The sequence below is a fragment of the Tetrao urogallus genome (assembly GCF_951394365.1).
Source record: "Tetrao urogallus genome assembly, chromosome: 8".
In the NCBI taxonomy this organism is placed as follows: domain Eukaryota; kingdom Metazoa; phylum Chordata; class Aves; order Galliformes; family Phasianidae; genus Tetrao; species Tetrao urogallus.
In genome coordinates this window covers 14444238-14458528 of record NC_136821.1, presented here as the reverse complement: position 1 = coordinate 14458528, position 14291 = coordinate 14444238, and the positions used below count along the sequence as shown (strand labels likewise).

At 55.4% G+C, this 14291-nt stretch overlaps 1 protein-coding gene across 1 annotated transcript in view; it reads left to right on the top strand.

Annotated features, from left to right (window-relative positions):
* TNS1 (tensin 1) overlaps positions 1–13788 on the top strand; it is a gene marked incomplete at both ends in the record, with an annotated part of 37677 nt that extends 23889 nt beyond the window's left edge. The window contains 16 exon segments of the mRNA XM_079539086.1: positions 2343–2521; positions 2698–2773; positions 4900–4992; positions 5347–5382; positions 8092–8266; positions 8653–9332; positions 9335–9496; positions 10587–10673; positions 10790–10921; positions 11288–11380; positions 11652–11729; positions 12051–12122; positions 12205–12373; positions 12592–12660; positions 12810–12842; positions 13644–13788. Coding sequence (XP_079395212.1) covers positions 2343–2521; positions 2698–2773; positions 4900–4992; positions 5347–5382; positions 8092–8266; positions 8653–9332; positions 9335–9496; positions 10587–10673; positions 10790–10921; positions 11288–11380; positions 11652–11729; positions 12051–12122; positions 12205–12373; positions 12592–12660; positions 12810–12842; positions 13644–13788 — 2279 coding nt within the window.
* Positions 13789–14291: the final 503 nt, after the last annotated feature.

Genomic DNA, 14291 nt, shown 5'->3' with positions numbered 1-14291 from the left:
GAGGTCTGAGCCTACCAAGCCCTTGGCACAGCGGGACATGGCTAAATTGGTCCTGGGGTTGTCCCCAGCTGGGCTGGACTCTGGTCTGTGGTGTTGATGTGAATCCTTTTGGGATGGACGGGAAAATTGAAGGCAAGGTTGAATGCTGGAGTGTGCTGCTCACAGCAGGGACACTGCATTGGTGCTGTGGTTCTTTTTGGGATGAAACATTGATGCCACACTGATGAAGCACTCTAGGATGGAGGAGAGCAGTAGATGTGTCTGTGACTGGAGGGATGGAAAAATTTGGGTCTTGCGGTGAGCACTACAGGGCAGAGTTCGCTGCTGTTCTCCATGTTGAGAGGGAACAAGTTTTTACCTCTGTCTGGTCCTGGGAGTGACATCACACTGGGGAAGGGACAGCAGTATGGGCACAGAGTGGGGGCAGGATGCTGTATTCTCCATTTTTGGCCCCTCTGGATGTGCTGTGATGAGGCATGCTGCTCCTGCAGAGGGACAAGGCGTCCTTGGGGAACTGCTGTGTGGCCAAGCGGGGCTGCACATCTGCCGAGGGGGCATGGCTTTGCGGGAAAGGAGGGTTTATTTTTCAAGCATAGTTTCCAGCACATAAATCACCCAGGGGTCGGGAGGCCGTGCGCAGAGCCTGGGTTTCCTCCAGGCTTCGCTCCGAGCTGCTTGTGAAGTTTCCCACTCCTGACTCCTGAACAATGAGTCCCTTTTTTTCCCCTCCTCCCTCCCCTCCCTGCCGTCCCCGTCTGTTTTCCATTTCTGGGGAGTGAAGCAGCAAAAAGCCTGCGAGCTGCTGGGCATTTGAGCGCCGAAAAGCAGCCTGGCCTTGGGACTGGCCCCACATTCTCTTCTCCATCCCCATGCAGTAGCTCAGGGTTGGGACGCCCCAGTGCAACAGTGCTGGGGGACAGCCTTAGAGCACAAGGTGCCCAAAGCAAGCCAAGACAGGCGAGTGCAACTGGAGGAGCCCAAGGAGCTGGACAGAAGGTTTGGGGTGACCTGGAGCGATGCTCCCCCTGCAGCACAGCATCCCCGCGACTCCCCTAAGGGCTCTGAGCCGCCGGCCCCGAGCACCTGCAGAAGGGATTGAGGAGTTGTGTTTCAAAGCTGCTCCGAGTGGAATTTTCCAGGCCGCCTCCGCGACTCGAGCCAGCCCCGTTGGCTCGCGTCCCCCGCCTCTCAGCCGGGCCGCTGCTCCCCAGAGCGTTGATTTTATTGTTGCTGCCATTAACTGCGCTGATTAGTTCGAAATGCACCCGGCCACCTCCCTCCCTCCCTCCCTCGCTGCCGGAGGAGCCGGGGGCTGCGGCAGTGCACTATGCGAGTGCAGGGGTGGACGGGAGGAGAGGTCAGCAGGCGCAAGGCGCAGAGCCCTGACGAGCAGGAGGAGCAGCTGATGGCCGCCTGCACTCCACCAGCCCGTGGGAAAGGAGTTGGTGTTGGAGAAGTGCATTTCCTGGAGTGTTCTGCTGGCCTCTTGCTGGGTTTTTTTTTTTTTTTTCCACTTTTTCCGTTTCTTTTTTTCCTGTCCCTTTTTCTCTCTTTACCCTGCTGCAATGCCTTTCTCAGCAGGGCGCGTGGGAAGAGTAGAGGGGACAGTGCTGTCACCTTTGCCAGTCCCTTGTGTCACCTCAGCAGCACGTCTGAGGTTGGGGATCTCCTTGCTTCTATGCAGGCCCCCAGGATGGTCCCCAGTGGGGCTATGAGCTGTGCTCTGCGTGGCCCCCACTGAGCCCTCTGCACCAAACCCAGCACCACAGCCACCCTGGGCACTTCTTTGTTGGAGAAGCTTCAGTGCTGGGCTGAGTGGAGTGAAGGTTGTGTTTGGGCCACATCCCTTTGCCACATCCCTCAACCCGCTCTTGAAGCTCCTTTGTCCCCATTCCTGGTCTTTCTCCCAGCCCACTGAGATCACTGGTGTGAGCTAACCCACCTCAGGCAGCCAGGACCCTACGTGCTACACTGAGCTCTGGCCTGCTTGCAGAATGTTCTGTGATGCTCACACCTCACACAGCTGATGCTAGGGAATGCTATGGACTCAGCTCAGGACTCACAGTGCTTGGTTGGAATAATGCAGTGAACTAGCCACAGCCCTGGCTTGCTTTTTCTCTTGTCCCTTTGCTGCTGCTGCTGCTGCTGCTGAACAGATCTGATCTGGCTCAAAACTAGCCCTGCTGCCGTGGGGTGGGAGCAGGTGAGTGCTGAATCTGCTGTCTCTGCCGGGCAGAGCCCCTTCTCCAGACCATCTTGGATCAGCCGTGGAGCATCTCCCAGCAACCCTATCCCAGCTGGCACCTCCTCACCCGTCTCCCGTGCCTTGTGCTTGCCTGTAGGGGTGCAGTCCCGGGAGAAGTCCCCAGAGGAGAGCACCGTCTCTGCCCGAAGGCGAACCCCCAGTGACAGCCACTATGAGAAGAGCTCACCGGAACCCAGTTCTCCCCGCAGCCCCACTGTCCTCTCACCTGAGGTGGTCAGCACCATTGCGGCCAACCCTGGAGGAAGGCCCAAGGAGGTGCGCTGGGTACTGGTGCTGGGGGTGCTGATGGGGAGAGGGAAGGCTGGGAGGCAGCATTCTGGAGGGTTGGGGGTTTAACGATGCATTTTTGGTGAGGAGGTAAAAACTTTCCCTCTGGAGGTTTGTGCCCATTGTACAGATGGGACCAACCCTTTCTCCTGCTCTCCCCCCAGCCTCACCTCCACAGCTACAAGGAAGCCTTCGAGGAGATGGAGAGTGCCTCCCCCAGCAGCCCGACCTCCGGCGGTGGTGAGATTTCTCCCCCCACCCCAGCCTTCCCTGTCTCGCCACAAACCCCTTACTCCGACTCCCGTAAGTGCTGCGGCTCCGGGAGGTGGAAGGGCTCGGTGGGTGGCTTTCATCAAACCAGAAATTTGCCAAGGGTCAGACAGCTCCGGGCTCCAGACACCCACTGCCACGATAATCGCTCACTCCTCTTTTCCTTCCTCCTCCTCCTCCTCCTCCTCTCTCCTTCACATCCCACCATCTGCATCCCACTCTTGGCACTGTCCTGTTGGCTTTTCCCCATCCTCCACTCACTGGGGTGTTTCTGGGATGAGGAGAGGAGCAGGGTCAGAGAGATGGCACCATCCCATTCCTGCACCTCCCCATCTTTTCTACTAGCATGGCACAAAAGCTATAGAGCAATAAGGGGACAGCAAGGGATGTAGGTCAGAGGCTCAGGGTAGACTCTTGCACACTGTCCCACTTCCCACTCACTGTTTTTAGGGCAGGAATGGCATAGGGCTGCAAAGAGTGTTGCATGTGTTCTGTCTCTACTTCTCTGGTTCCTTTCTAACTAACCTCGGTTGTGCAGTTGTGGTGGGTTTGTGGGGACCGGGTTTGTGTGACTGGCTCTGGTGATGACCCCCTGTGCAATGGAGCAGCTGGTCAACTGGGAAACCCATTAAAAAGATGCCCTCTCTGCCCTCCCAAAATAACCTTCTGTAGGCTGACCACACAGAAGGATGCTTTAGGGCTGGCAGTCAGTCTGTGTCCTGGTCCCACTCGGCAATGCTGATGCCCTTTGCAGATCAGGCTGCTTCCCCCACACTGCTACTGTCTATCTACTGATGTTCCTGTTTCATGGGATGTAGTGATCGGAGTGTGGGAATGTCCCGGGGCATTTGGCAACTTAGAAATGGCCCCGTTGTTCCTCGGGCCCAGCAGGCCCTTGGCAGAGGGACAGTGACTCATTTTGGGGGATGAGTCACTTGCAGAGGTGACAGAACAGCCTGGCAAGGGAGGTGGCCCAGAGGCAGCATTTATTGTCCAGTTTGCAAGTCAAGGAGGAAGTTTGAAGCTCAAGCTCTCAGGCTGCACTAGAGTTTCACCAGGGATGATGCAGGAACTGTTCCTCTCCATGGGGACACCGCTGTCCCTGGCCCTGGGAGAACCCCATATTTTGTCTGCCAGCATTGAGAAGGGACCAGACTGGAGGAAATCAGTTTTTGGGAAATCAGCCACCTGCCAAAGCTAGGTTTCCCAGTGACTTGGCTGCTCCAGACTGAGGCTGCTCTGAGATGTGGCCTCAGGGGTGGGGATATTGCCTTTCCTACCACCCACCACCTCCTGGCATCCCTGCTGCAAATTGGGATGTTCAAATGCTGATGGTGGAAGAATCTTCAAGGTGAATGCTGGGGAGAGTGAGGAAACTGGGATGTTGGTAGGGTTGGTGGAATGCAGCACTGAGGAGATGAGGCAGATCTGTGGGGTAGGAAGGGATAGAGGCACAACCACGCCCCATTAATCCCAACCATCCTGTGCTGCCGGTGCAGGCATAGCCATCGCCGTGCATACATAGGCAGCTCCCACCGGTATGTATGTATGAGCTTGGGGATTGCAGAGCTTCCACGTGCATTAGATACCTTTGGGGAATGAGCTCTGTACAAACATAATCACCTGCCCGTTGAGCTGTTCTGTGGGTAGTAGATGTATTAGCAGTCCTAGATCGATGGAGTGTACTGGGACAGCCCTGCCTCAGTTTATCCAAGTGTAGGGGTGGGCAGAGGAGTGGATTGGATGGGAGGACTGAGGAGGGGAATGCGATGATGATGGAGGTTTCATGCCTATGGTGGGACAAGGTTGAGAGATGGGGGCTGGGCCTGCCCTGTTGGGAATTGCCTCCCTTCTGTGTCCTGCCGTTCCCCACATGGGACAGACTGCTTATGCACACTCTGTCCTTTGTGTGTCTTCAAGTGATGATGCTGCTCCAAACTTGGGCGTCCACTCTTTCTGGCAGTCCTGAGTGCAGCCAGTGGGTGGGATGGGGCTTACCTCCTGGGCAGCACTAGCTCCGGACTTTCTGAAGCTTCCCCTCTTCTCCTGCCCTTAATGCTGTTGTTTTCCCCCCCCCCACACCCTGGTGCCAACAGTGCGTTCTCCACCCGGCCTGGCCAAGACCCCTCTCTCAGCACTGGGGCTGAAACCCCATAACCCAGCTGACATCCTGCTGCACCCAGTGGGAGGTGAGTGCAGCATGGGGACTGTGGGTGGCTTTCCTTGAGGGGCATCTGTGAGGACACCTCTTGGGTGGAGGCTCCATCAGATGCAGAAGGCACTTCTTCCTCTGTGCTTGGGCCAGGCCATTGTGGGGACCTTCCCATAGGGATATGGGGTGCAGGCTTCTGGACATCATTTCTGAAATGGGCAGGCTGGATGCTGGAGATATATGGGGTCGGGAAGCTGTGGGGCTCTCTTCTGCCTTCTGTGTGCTCCTATTGCAAAGCAGTGCTGCTTAACTCAAATTTCTCTCTCTCTCTGTCTCACTCCTCCCTTTTTCCACCTCTGCCCTGCTCCCATCACTCCCCTCCATCTCTCAGAGCTAGAAGGGGAGGCGGGAGCTGACTCTGAAGAAGGTAAGAAAGGCTTTTTCTGCCCTGGCTCTCTTTCCTGTGGGTGCTCATCACTCAGAGCACCGAGGATGCCATGGTCTGGCCCTGGGGTGCTCAATGCCTGGGTGCCCCCCAATGATGGTGAGGCTCTGGGGTGGCACATGGCCTCAGGACAGAGCGCCTTGCATTACCCAAGTGCCGCCTGCAGTTGTTGGGTGGTTTTACTTTCTTCTTTAATGAAACTTTGAGCCCTCAGGGCCAGGATAGGGAACAATTTGTTCCAGATCCTTCCCAGGGAGGGGACGTCTCCTCAGCATGTTTGCTGCACTTCCTGCGGCTCTGTCAGCATTTCTCCCTGGGAGTTCCTCAAAATGCAAATACCCCAACCTGCGTGTTGTGTAACGCTGGAGAAAGTGTTTGCTTCAGGAAAACAACACAAATATTCCAGTCTCAGGGCTGATTTTTTCAGTGATAGTTTCTTGGATGCAACAGAGGAAGAAGAGCTGGGATAAATCCCAGCTTTTTCCTCCTGTGCTGTGTCTCCCAGCCCTCTCCTTCCCACTCCCTGAAGCTCTGCTTTTCCATTCCTTGGTTCTCAACACACTTTGTGTGTTGGTGGCTAGCCCAAAGCACTGGTGTCCTTGTGGCTCTGCAAGTGGCCACTGGCAACTTCTTGCCTTACTTCTGTCCTGCAACCTCTTGGATAATGTGGCATGTGGGCTGAATCTGGTTGGACTGGGGGGTTGGACTCGATGATCTCTGGAGGTCCCTTCCAACCCCTACAATTCTGTGATTCTGTGGTGTTTTGGCTTTGGGGAGGTTATGGGAAATATGGAGATGACAGTTTGAGGACACAGGGACAACCAGCAAGATGGGGAGGGCTTGGATGGTGACACTGCTCTGGGCTGGTTGGGAGAGGAGATGTAATTTTGGGTGCTAAAAGAATAGTGTGGTTCACCCTGCGGCATTGTGGCTTGGATGGGAAAGGTTGGACATGGTCTGGGGAGGATGTAGCCCCCACCAGCAGCTCCCCTGTGCCCAGGACACCCTCAGCATGCTGCTCCATGAGGTTTCCATCCCACTGGGACCAGGGGGATGTGCTCAGCCCCTCCTCATCTCCTTAATGGGCAGTGCTGGATCATAGGGCTGCCTGTGCCCTCCGGGAAGGCTTTAGGATAGGCTTTGGGCACAAGGTTGGGTGTTTCACAGCCCTGATTAGGGTTCCCAAATCACTGCTCACCCCCCGGATGACACATGACTTCTTTGTTCCCCTGCTATTTTCCCATCTCTGCAGCCTCTTCTGAGAAAACACCAGGAAGCAAGAGTTGAGTTTTCAACCTAGGAAAAAAAAAATCCTACCCCAAACTTCTCATTTTCTGCTCCCCCCTCCTTCCCCTCCCTTTTTCAATACTGAACCAAGCAACTCCAACATGTGTCCGCGGTGTCACATGTCACCATGGCATGTGTACATGCACACACGTGGGCTCTCCTCTCCATTGCCCTTGTCCCCGATCCCTGTTCCTGCCTCCCTGCAGCTTCCACGTTTACAGGAGGGATTGGTATTTTCACAGCCATTTGCTCTTAACCTCTTGCAGGCTGACTCATGTGTACTGTCTGGCTAATTTTAGGCTGGGGTGGGGAGACGGGTGGGAGATGTGAGTAGCTGCAAAAATTAATTTAATTACCCAAGCAGCGCTGTGTTTCTTGCAGCTGCCATGGCCATCTCCTTGGGCACTGCCTTGTCACTGTCACTCTGACCGCGTGTCCTGCCGGGTGCTCAGCCCAAGCTGACGTCTTCTATCTGGTTTTGGCTCTTTCCTGGGCTGGGCAGGGAGATGAGCCCTGCAGCATCGATTCCTCCTGCAGGCAGATGGGACACTGGCACGGGGACATGGAGAGGATCGGGGAACCTATGACCACCTTTTTCCTTGCAGTCCTGAGCTGTGCATTGGCCTCACTGGCTCTCTTGGCTGTGGGATTAGACAGAACCTGGCTGTTATGACTAATAGTAATAATGTTTGTAATGCTAATTAGTGCTGCAGAGTCACCTTGGGGATGGCCAGCCTGGAACTGGCCTGGAGCTTGCCTGGAGCTGGGGACCTGCAAGGGTGCCCAGCCCAGAGCTCCTGGCACGGGACAGCTCAGTGTCTCCAAAGGAAAACTGCTTTTATTGGGAGTGCTCACGGGCTCCAGTTTCAAGCAGGAATGGGGGAAAATGTTGGATGCTTCAGTGGAAATAGATGAGGCTGCTCTCTGTTCCCAGATGCTGGAGGTGCTGGGGGAGGTGGGCTGTGCAGGGCAGCACCCTGCTCCCGCTATGAGTCAGCGTGGGCTGTGCCGTGCTGTGCTGTTGGCTCTATTTTTAGGGGCTGAGGATGATCATGGAGCACGACGTGTGCCCTGTGGCATCCTAGCCTGGGAGGGGTGCCGATTCAGAGCCTGGTGGAGGGGCTGTGGCATGGCACTGAGTGATGATGGGTCGCACCATGTGGTGCTGTGTACTACGTCCCCTTGGGGATGGGACTGGGCACAACTCTCCCATCTCTGTGTCCAGGGTCTTCAGTGTGCTGTGGAGGAATGCTAAGGCACAGATGAGCCCCATGTTTTTGCACAGTCCATGGGGGGTGGAGGAGCTCAGTTTGGGCATCTCCTCTGGCTCAAATGGGGATACAGGAAAGGGCATGGCCCCATTTCCATGCCAGCTCATCTCTTTCCTCTTTTGTTTCTCTGCAGAGCCTAGGAGCTATGTTGAGTCAGTGGCCAGAACGGCCACAACTGGCAGGGCAGGGAACCTTCCAGCTGCCCAGCCTGTGGGCCTGGAGATGCCTGCCAGGAATGGTGCCTTTGGCAACTCCTTCACCGTGCCCAGCCCCATCTCTACTAGCAGCCCCATCCACAGCATGGACGGGTGAGTATGGGAGTGTAAGTCCGCAGGAGGCGTAGGGTCTGTGCTAACCCCCTAACCCTGGGAGCTTTGCTCCCTTGTAGTGAGTTGATGCCATCCATCCCTGTCCCCTCCACTCTGCCCACTGGAGATGAAAGAACAAGGGGTTTTGCTGGGAGAGGAACTGGGAAAATGCTCTTTCTCCCATATTTTGGTGGAGAATTGATGCGTGTGAGAACTGTGAAGCTGCCTCCAGTTGCTTCCTGTAGCTGGCAGGACTCATCCCACCGCTGCTATTGAGCAGCTTGCTGGTGCCATGCCTCAGTTTTCCTGTGCCTGCTTGGAGGAGGGGCCCCACCAGCAGTGGGAGTGCAGCGGAGCTGAATCCTCTTCTCCCGATCTCTCCTCAGTGCCTCACTCCGCAGCTATCCATTAGAGGGCAGCCCCCACGGCACAGTTACACCTCCCCGTGCTGTAGCTGAGCCAGCTTACCGGTCATCTATCGTCTCGCAAACGCCATCTGCTCACAGCAGCTACCAAACCTCGTCTCCATCATCCTTCCAAGCGGGAACGCTGGGCTCTCCCTATGCCAGCCCTGACTACCCTGATGGCCGAGCCAGCTTCCAGCCGGACTCCCAGGTTCGGCAGCAGCCACAGGTCAGCGTGGTGGGTGTCCATGCGCTGCCAGGGAGCCCCCGCACCCTACACCGGACAGTGGCTACCAACACACCACCCAGTCCTGGCTTTGGGCGAAGAGCTGCCAACCCTGCTGTTGCCAGCACGCCCGGCAGCCCTGGGTTGGGCCGGCACGCCATGTCCCCCCATGCGCCACCAGGGAGCCCCAGCCTTGCCCGGCATCAGATGGCAGCCGTGCCTCCCGGCAGCCCCATGTACGGCTACTCCAGCCCAGAGGAGAGGCGCCCAACGCTGTCCCGGCAGAGCAGTGCGTCCGGCTACCAGCCTCCCTCCACGCCATCTTTCCCCGTCTCACCGGCATACTATCCTGGCACCAGCACTCCACACTCCTCCTCCCCGGACTCCGCCGCCTACCGCCAGGGCAGCCCCACTCCACAGCCTGCACTGCCTGAGAAGAGCGGATGTCAGCCGGTGAGCGCTCCAACAGCCTGCCCAACTACGCCACGGTCAACGGCAAGGCCTCCTCGCCCCTCTCCAGTGGCATGTCCAGCCCCAGCAGCGGCAGCGCTGTGGCTTTCTCCCACACCCTGCCGGATTTCTCCAAGTTTTCCATGCCAGGTAAGGGATGCTGTCACCTCCATCCCTCTTCAGCTGCCTGCTGTCCCATGTCCCCTTCTCATCACTGTCCCACGGATTTATGTCCTGATGTACTCCTGCCCAGCTGCGAACTTGCAGCACAGCTGAGGCTTGGACTGTTTCCTGCTTTGTTTTTTGTTTTTTTCACTTTTCAAAAATGGTGAATCCAAACAGGAAAAATACCAATTTGACGTTGGGAGCACGCTGTCATGCTGGTGTAAACAGCGTGGGGATTTGTATATGGGGAAGATCAAAGCGTCTGCAGGCAGCTCGCATCCGCCCAGCTTCTCTCTGTCATGGGGACGTGCTGACCTCCCAGCCCCATTTCTGGTGTTTGCGCCCCAGGGAGCTCCCAGTGCTACGCTCCAGGCCCCCTCCTTGTTTCTGAAGGGGTGCCACACCCGTATCACCATCCCCTGCTCCCATTACGAGCTGCCACCATGACGCCGAGATTGGGCTGATAGGACTAGGGAAATAAAGTGCTGGGGCAGCAGTTGCTCCAGCTGCTGCTTCGGTTTGGCTGCCAAGCAGGTGGCCCTTTGTGGGCACACTGGCACCTGCAGTGGCCCCGTGACTGCAGTGGCCAGGAGTCACCCTAGGGAGCGGGGACCTCTTGGTGCTGGCATAGCAGTGAGTGTGATGGGAAGCACTTGAGCATCTCCTACAGATCACAAAGGGCTCTTCCCAGGCCCCACACTGAACTTTAAATACAGTCATAGAATAATTAAGGTTGTAAAAGACCACTCAAATCATTTAGTCCAACCATCAACTCATCCCCACCATGCCCACTATCCATGTTCTCAGGGCCACATCTCGGTGATTCTTGAACGCTTCCAATTATGTTAACTGCACCCCCTCTTTGGGCAGCCTATGCCAATGCATTACCATTCATTCTGAGAAGAGCCCAGGGGAGACATGAGCTACCAGTGAAAATGAGGTTGGGGTTAAGGCGGCATTTTGGGGCTGTATGGAGGTGATGGTAGCTGTATTCCCAAAAAGGTGGGAGTCGCCCAGATCTCACACAGTTTTAGATAGTCTCCTTTGACTTTTTCTTCTTCTTCCCTTCCTGCAGACGTCAGCCCTGAGACTCGTGCCAATGTGAAGTTTGTGCAGGACACTTCTAAGTACTGGTACAAGCCAGACATCTCCCGGGAGCAAGGTGTGTAGGTGACATGTGACAAAGGACTTGGAGTGAGCTGGAGTTTGCTTGCTGGTGTTGGAGGGCACGCTGCCTCTCAGCACGCCAGGTCTGAGCTCTCCCCTTCTCTCCCCCAGCCATCGCACTGCTGAAGGACAGGGAGCCAGGGGCTTTCATCATCCGGGACAGCCACTCCTTCCGGGGAGCCTATGGCCTTGCCATGAAAGTGGCTTCCCCACCTCCCACCGTCATGCAGCAGAACAAGAAAGGTATTATGTGTCCTCCTCCTTCCCACACTGAGATGCTTTCTATTGTTTCTGTTGAGCGGGCAGCCAGGGCTACTGAGCCAAACTGCCCGTGGATATGTGCTGATGTGGCAGCATCCCTCCCTGCCAGCCTCTGCCATCCCCCAGGTCATGGGGACATACCAGACATAGAGGGCTGGGGGACATCTTCCCCTGGGCTTTGGCATGGTGAAATGCGCACAGCCCACCAGCAACGCAGCTTGGGGTGTGCAGAGGATCTGGTTCCAGGAGGGTGACTGTGGGTGAGCCAATGGGATTGCAGTGGGATGGTGAAGGGAGGAGAAGGATGAGGGCAGCTCTGGTGTGACAACATTTGGTCTCTTTTCTCAGGAGATATCACCAATGAGCTGGTGAGGCACTTCCTCATTGAGACTAGCCCACGGGGTGTGAAACTAAAAGGATGCCCCAATGAGCCTAATTTTGGTGAGTACCCCAGGTGTGGTTGGGATGCCTTTCCTTTGCTGGAATGTTTGAGCAGAGCAATCAGGTATCTGAAAGAGCTGCCCCTGAGCTTTCTGGAGGACAAGTGATGCTGCTGGGCAGGGTAGAGATGAGCCCCCATGGGCACGGTGGCTTTAGGGAAGGAAAATGCCACGTGTGGTTCTGTTCACCTAGAGCACTAATATCCTGACAAGCTCCTGTGCTGGGCAGGCTTGTTCCCAGCCCTGTGCTAACCTTCTCCCTCTGTCCCCAGGCTGCTTGTCGGCTCTTGTCTACCAGCACTCCATCATGCCTCTGGCCCTGCCCTGCAAGCTGGTCATTCCTGACCGAGGTAAGAACCAGGGCCAGCAGTATGGGGTGGCACTGCCCCTCTGTTCTTCGTGGTAGGAGTACCTCCTCCAGCTAGGAGCCACATATGGGCTGTGTTTCTCCATCTGGACCAGCTGTCCAGGAACATGCTCTGCACTATGAGCCATAGCTCATTCCTTGTGCTCAGATGGTTCAGAGCCAGGCTGGGCTTTCCCCTGTATCCCCAAGTGCCCCATCAGTACTGGTATCCAGTGCTCAGCACTTAGAAAGGGGACAGTGCATCTGCCTCCAGTACCTGGTAGGTTTCCAGGCAGGGGGAGCAGCCATGTCTCATCTCTTCTAGATCCCATGGAGGAAAAGAAAGACGCTGTGTCGACCACCAACTCAGCCACAGACCTTCTCAAACAGGGTGCGGGTGAGTAGAGAAAAGCTGCTACAGGGATACTGTGGCCCAGAGCAGTGGCTGGCTGACCCCACTTGTGCTTTTCCCCTTCCAGCCTGCAATGTCCTCTTCATCAATTCAGTGGAGATGGAATCGCTCACAGGCCCCCAGGCCATCTCCAAGGCCGTGGCAGAGACACTGGTGGCCGACCCCACGCCAACTGCTACAATTGTTCACTTCAAAGTCTCTGCACAAGGCATTACCTTAACGGACAACCAGAGGAAGTAAGAGCCCCTGCTACCACATCCTTGGGTCCCCAAAATCTGGGCATGCGTGGGACATGGATGTTACGCTGGGAGCATGAAGGATGTCCCTCAGGGATGTGAGCTTGGTCACGGACCTTGGCCCTGCCTTGTGGAGTGTCCTAGGGGACAGCCAGGGGAGCTGTGATGGGAAGAGGTGGAGGATGACTGGCTGTGATGCTCTGTGCCTTGTGTTTCAGATTGTTCTTCCGACGACACTATCCTCTCAATACTGTTACCTTCTGTGATTTGGACCCCCAGGAACGAAAGTAAGTGCCCTAACCCTTGGGGTTTCCCCTGCCTTTTTCCCTCTCCCAGGCCACTGTGCTGCTTGGAATGGGGTCTTTGCTTTTGTTCTGTTCCCCTTGCTTCTGTAGTGTGCAGGAGGCACCATCTCTAACACTTGTTCTCCTCGCAGGTGGACTAAAACTGATGGCAGTGGTCCAGCCAAGTAAGTGTATGCTCAGTTCCTCCCAGTTGCTGTCAGGGTGGATCCCACTTGGGTTTGAGCATCACCTTCTGGAGCGTCTGGCTGGGGGGGTGCCCCCACATGGTACACTTGGTTGCCTGAAGGATGGGCTCTTCTCCTTGCTTTGGGAACTTTTCACCCAAGCATGAGAGCACTGCTCCAGGAACTGAGCCCAGTTCCGGGGGTTAGTTCCCACTAATTTTAGCTATTGTGTTAGTGAAGGAGTTTTTATTAGGATGTCCAGCTGCTGGGATGTTTCCTCTCTCCAATTAGAAATGCCACAGCCTGGGCCTGTCTCACATTCTGTTCCCCCATATTTATAACTTCAGTTTGCACGTTCTAATTAAAAAAAAAAAAAAAAAAAAAAGACATTTCATTTATTGGGGGAGAGACAGACAGAAATAACCACATGGTCTCATCCAGCTCTGTGGGCAGCAGTGTGTGGGTCTGCACTCTCGGTGTCCCCGTGTGGCCTTTCTAGTGTTATGGGATCCCTCACATGCCTCAAGGTCCTTGTTTGGGGACAGTTGTGGGTTGAGTAGCTGGGATGGTCTGAGCAAAGAGGGTTTGACCGAGAGTGTTGGTCTTCAAAGAACCAAGAGGAGGTTTAGGCTGGTCTTCATGTGGGCTCTTTGGAGAATAGGATATTTCCTTGTGGGCCATGCAAGATGAATGTTGAAGAGCACAGGGTTAACATGGTCATACTGGAAGAGGATGGATGGTGTTCCTTGGGTGAGCAGCACTGGCAAACGTCACTGAGCCTCTTGTCTTCTCCCCACCCAGGCTCTTCGGCTTTGTGGCCAGGAAGCAAGGGAGCACCACAGACAACGTCTGCCACCTCTTTGCAGAGCTGGACCCGGACCAGCCAGCTGCGGCCATTGTCAACTTCGTCTCCAGAGTCATGCTTGGCTCTGGCCAGAAAAGATGAGCTGGTGTTTGCGGGTGATTCTTGAATTTTGGAGAAGGACTTGGAGCTGATCCGAGAAGGAGTGTGAGGAAGTGCATTGTGGGAGAGGGAAGTGAATTGGGGGGGGGGGGAAGGGTTGGAATTGTGGAGGAAAACAGCAAACAATGACAAGAAAACAAAACAAAACCCTAAAAACTTGACACAAGCTAAACACACACATAGAAGAATCAAACCACACACCTATGTAACAGAGCCATGAAGTCAACGCCAAACAGGGAGAGGATGCGGATGCATGTCCCACCACAGGGAAGGTGACCAAAGTGAAGATGGCAGCAAGAGGAGTTCCCAGCTTTCGGCATTGCAGTCCTGAGGCCACACCAAGTGGTTATGTTTGCTCCAGACCAGATGCATGGTTGTCATTTGGAGGGGAAAAAAAAAAAAAAAAAGAGACAAAACAGCAAAAGCCATGAAAGAAGCGTTCATCGGTGAACGTCTGCTGCATGTTTGACACAGCGTACAGGGGA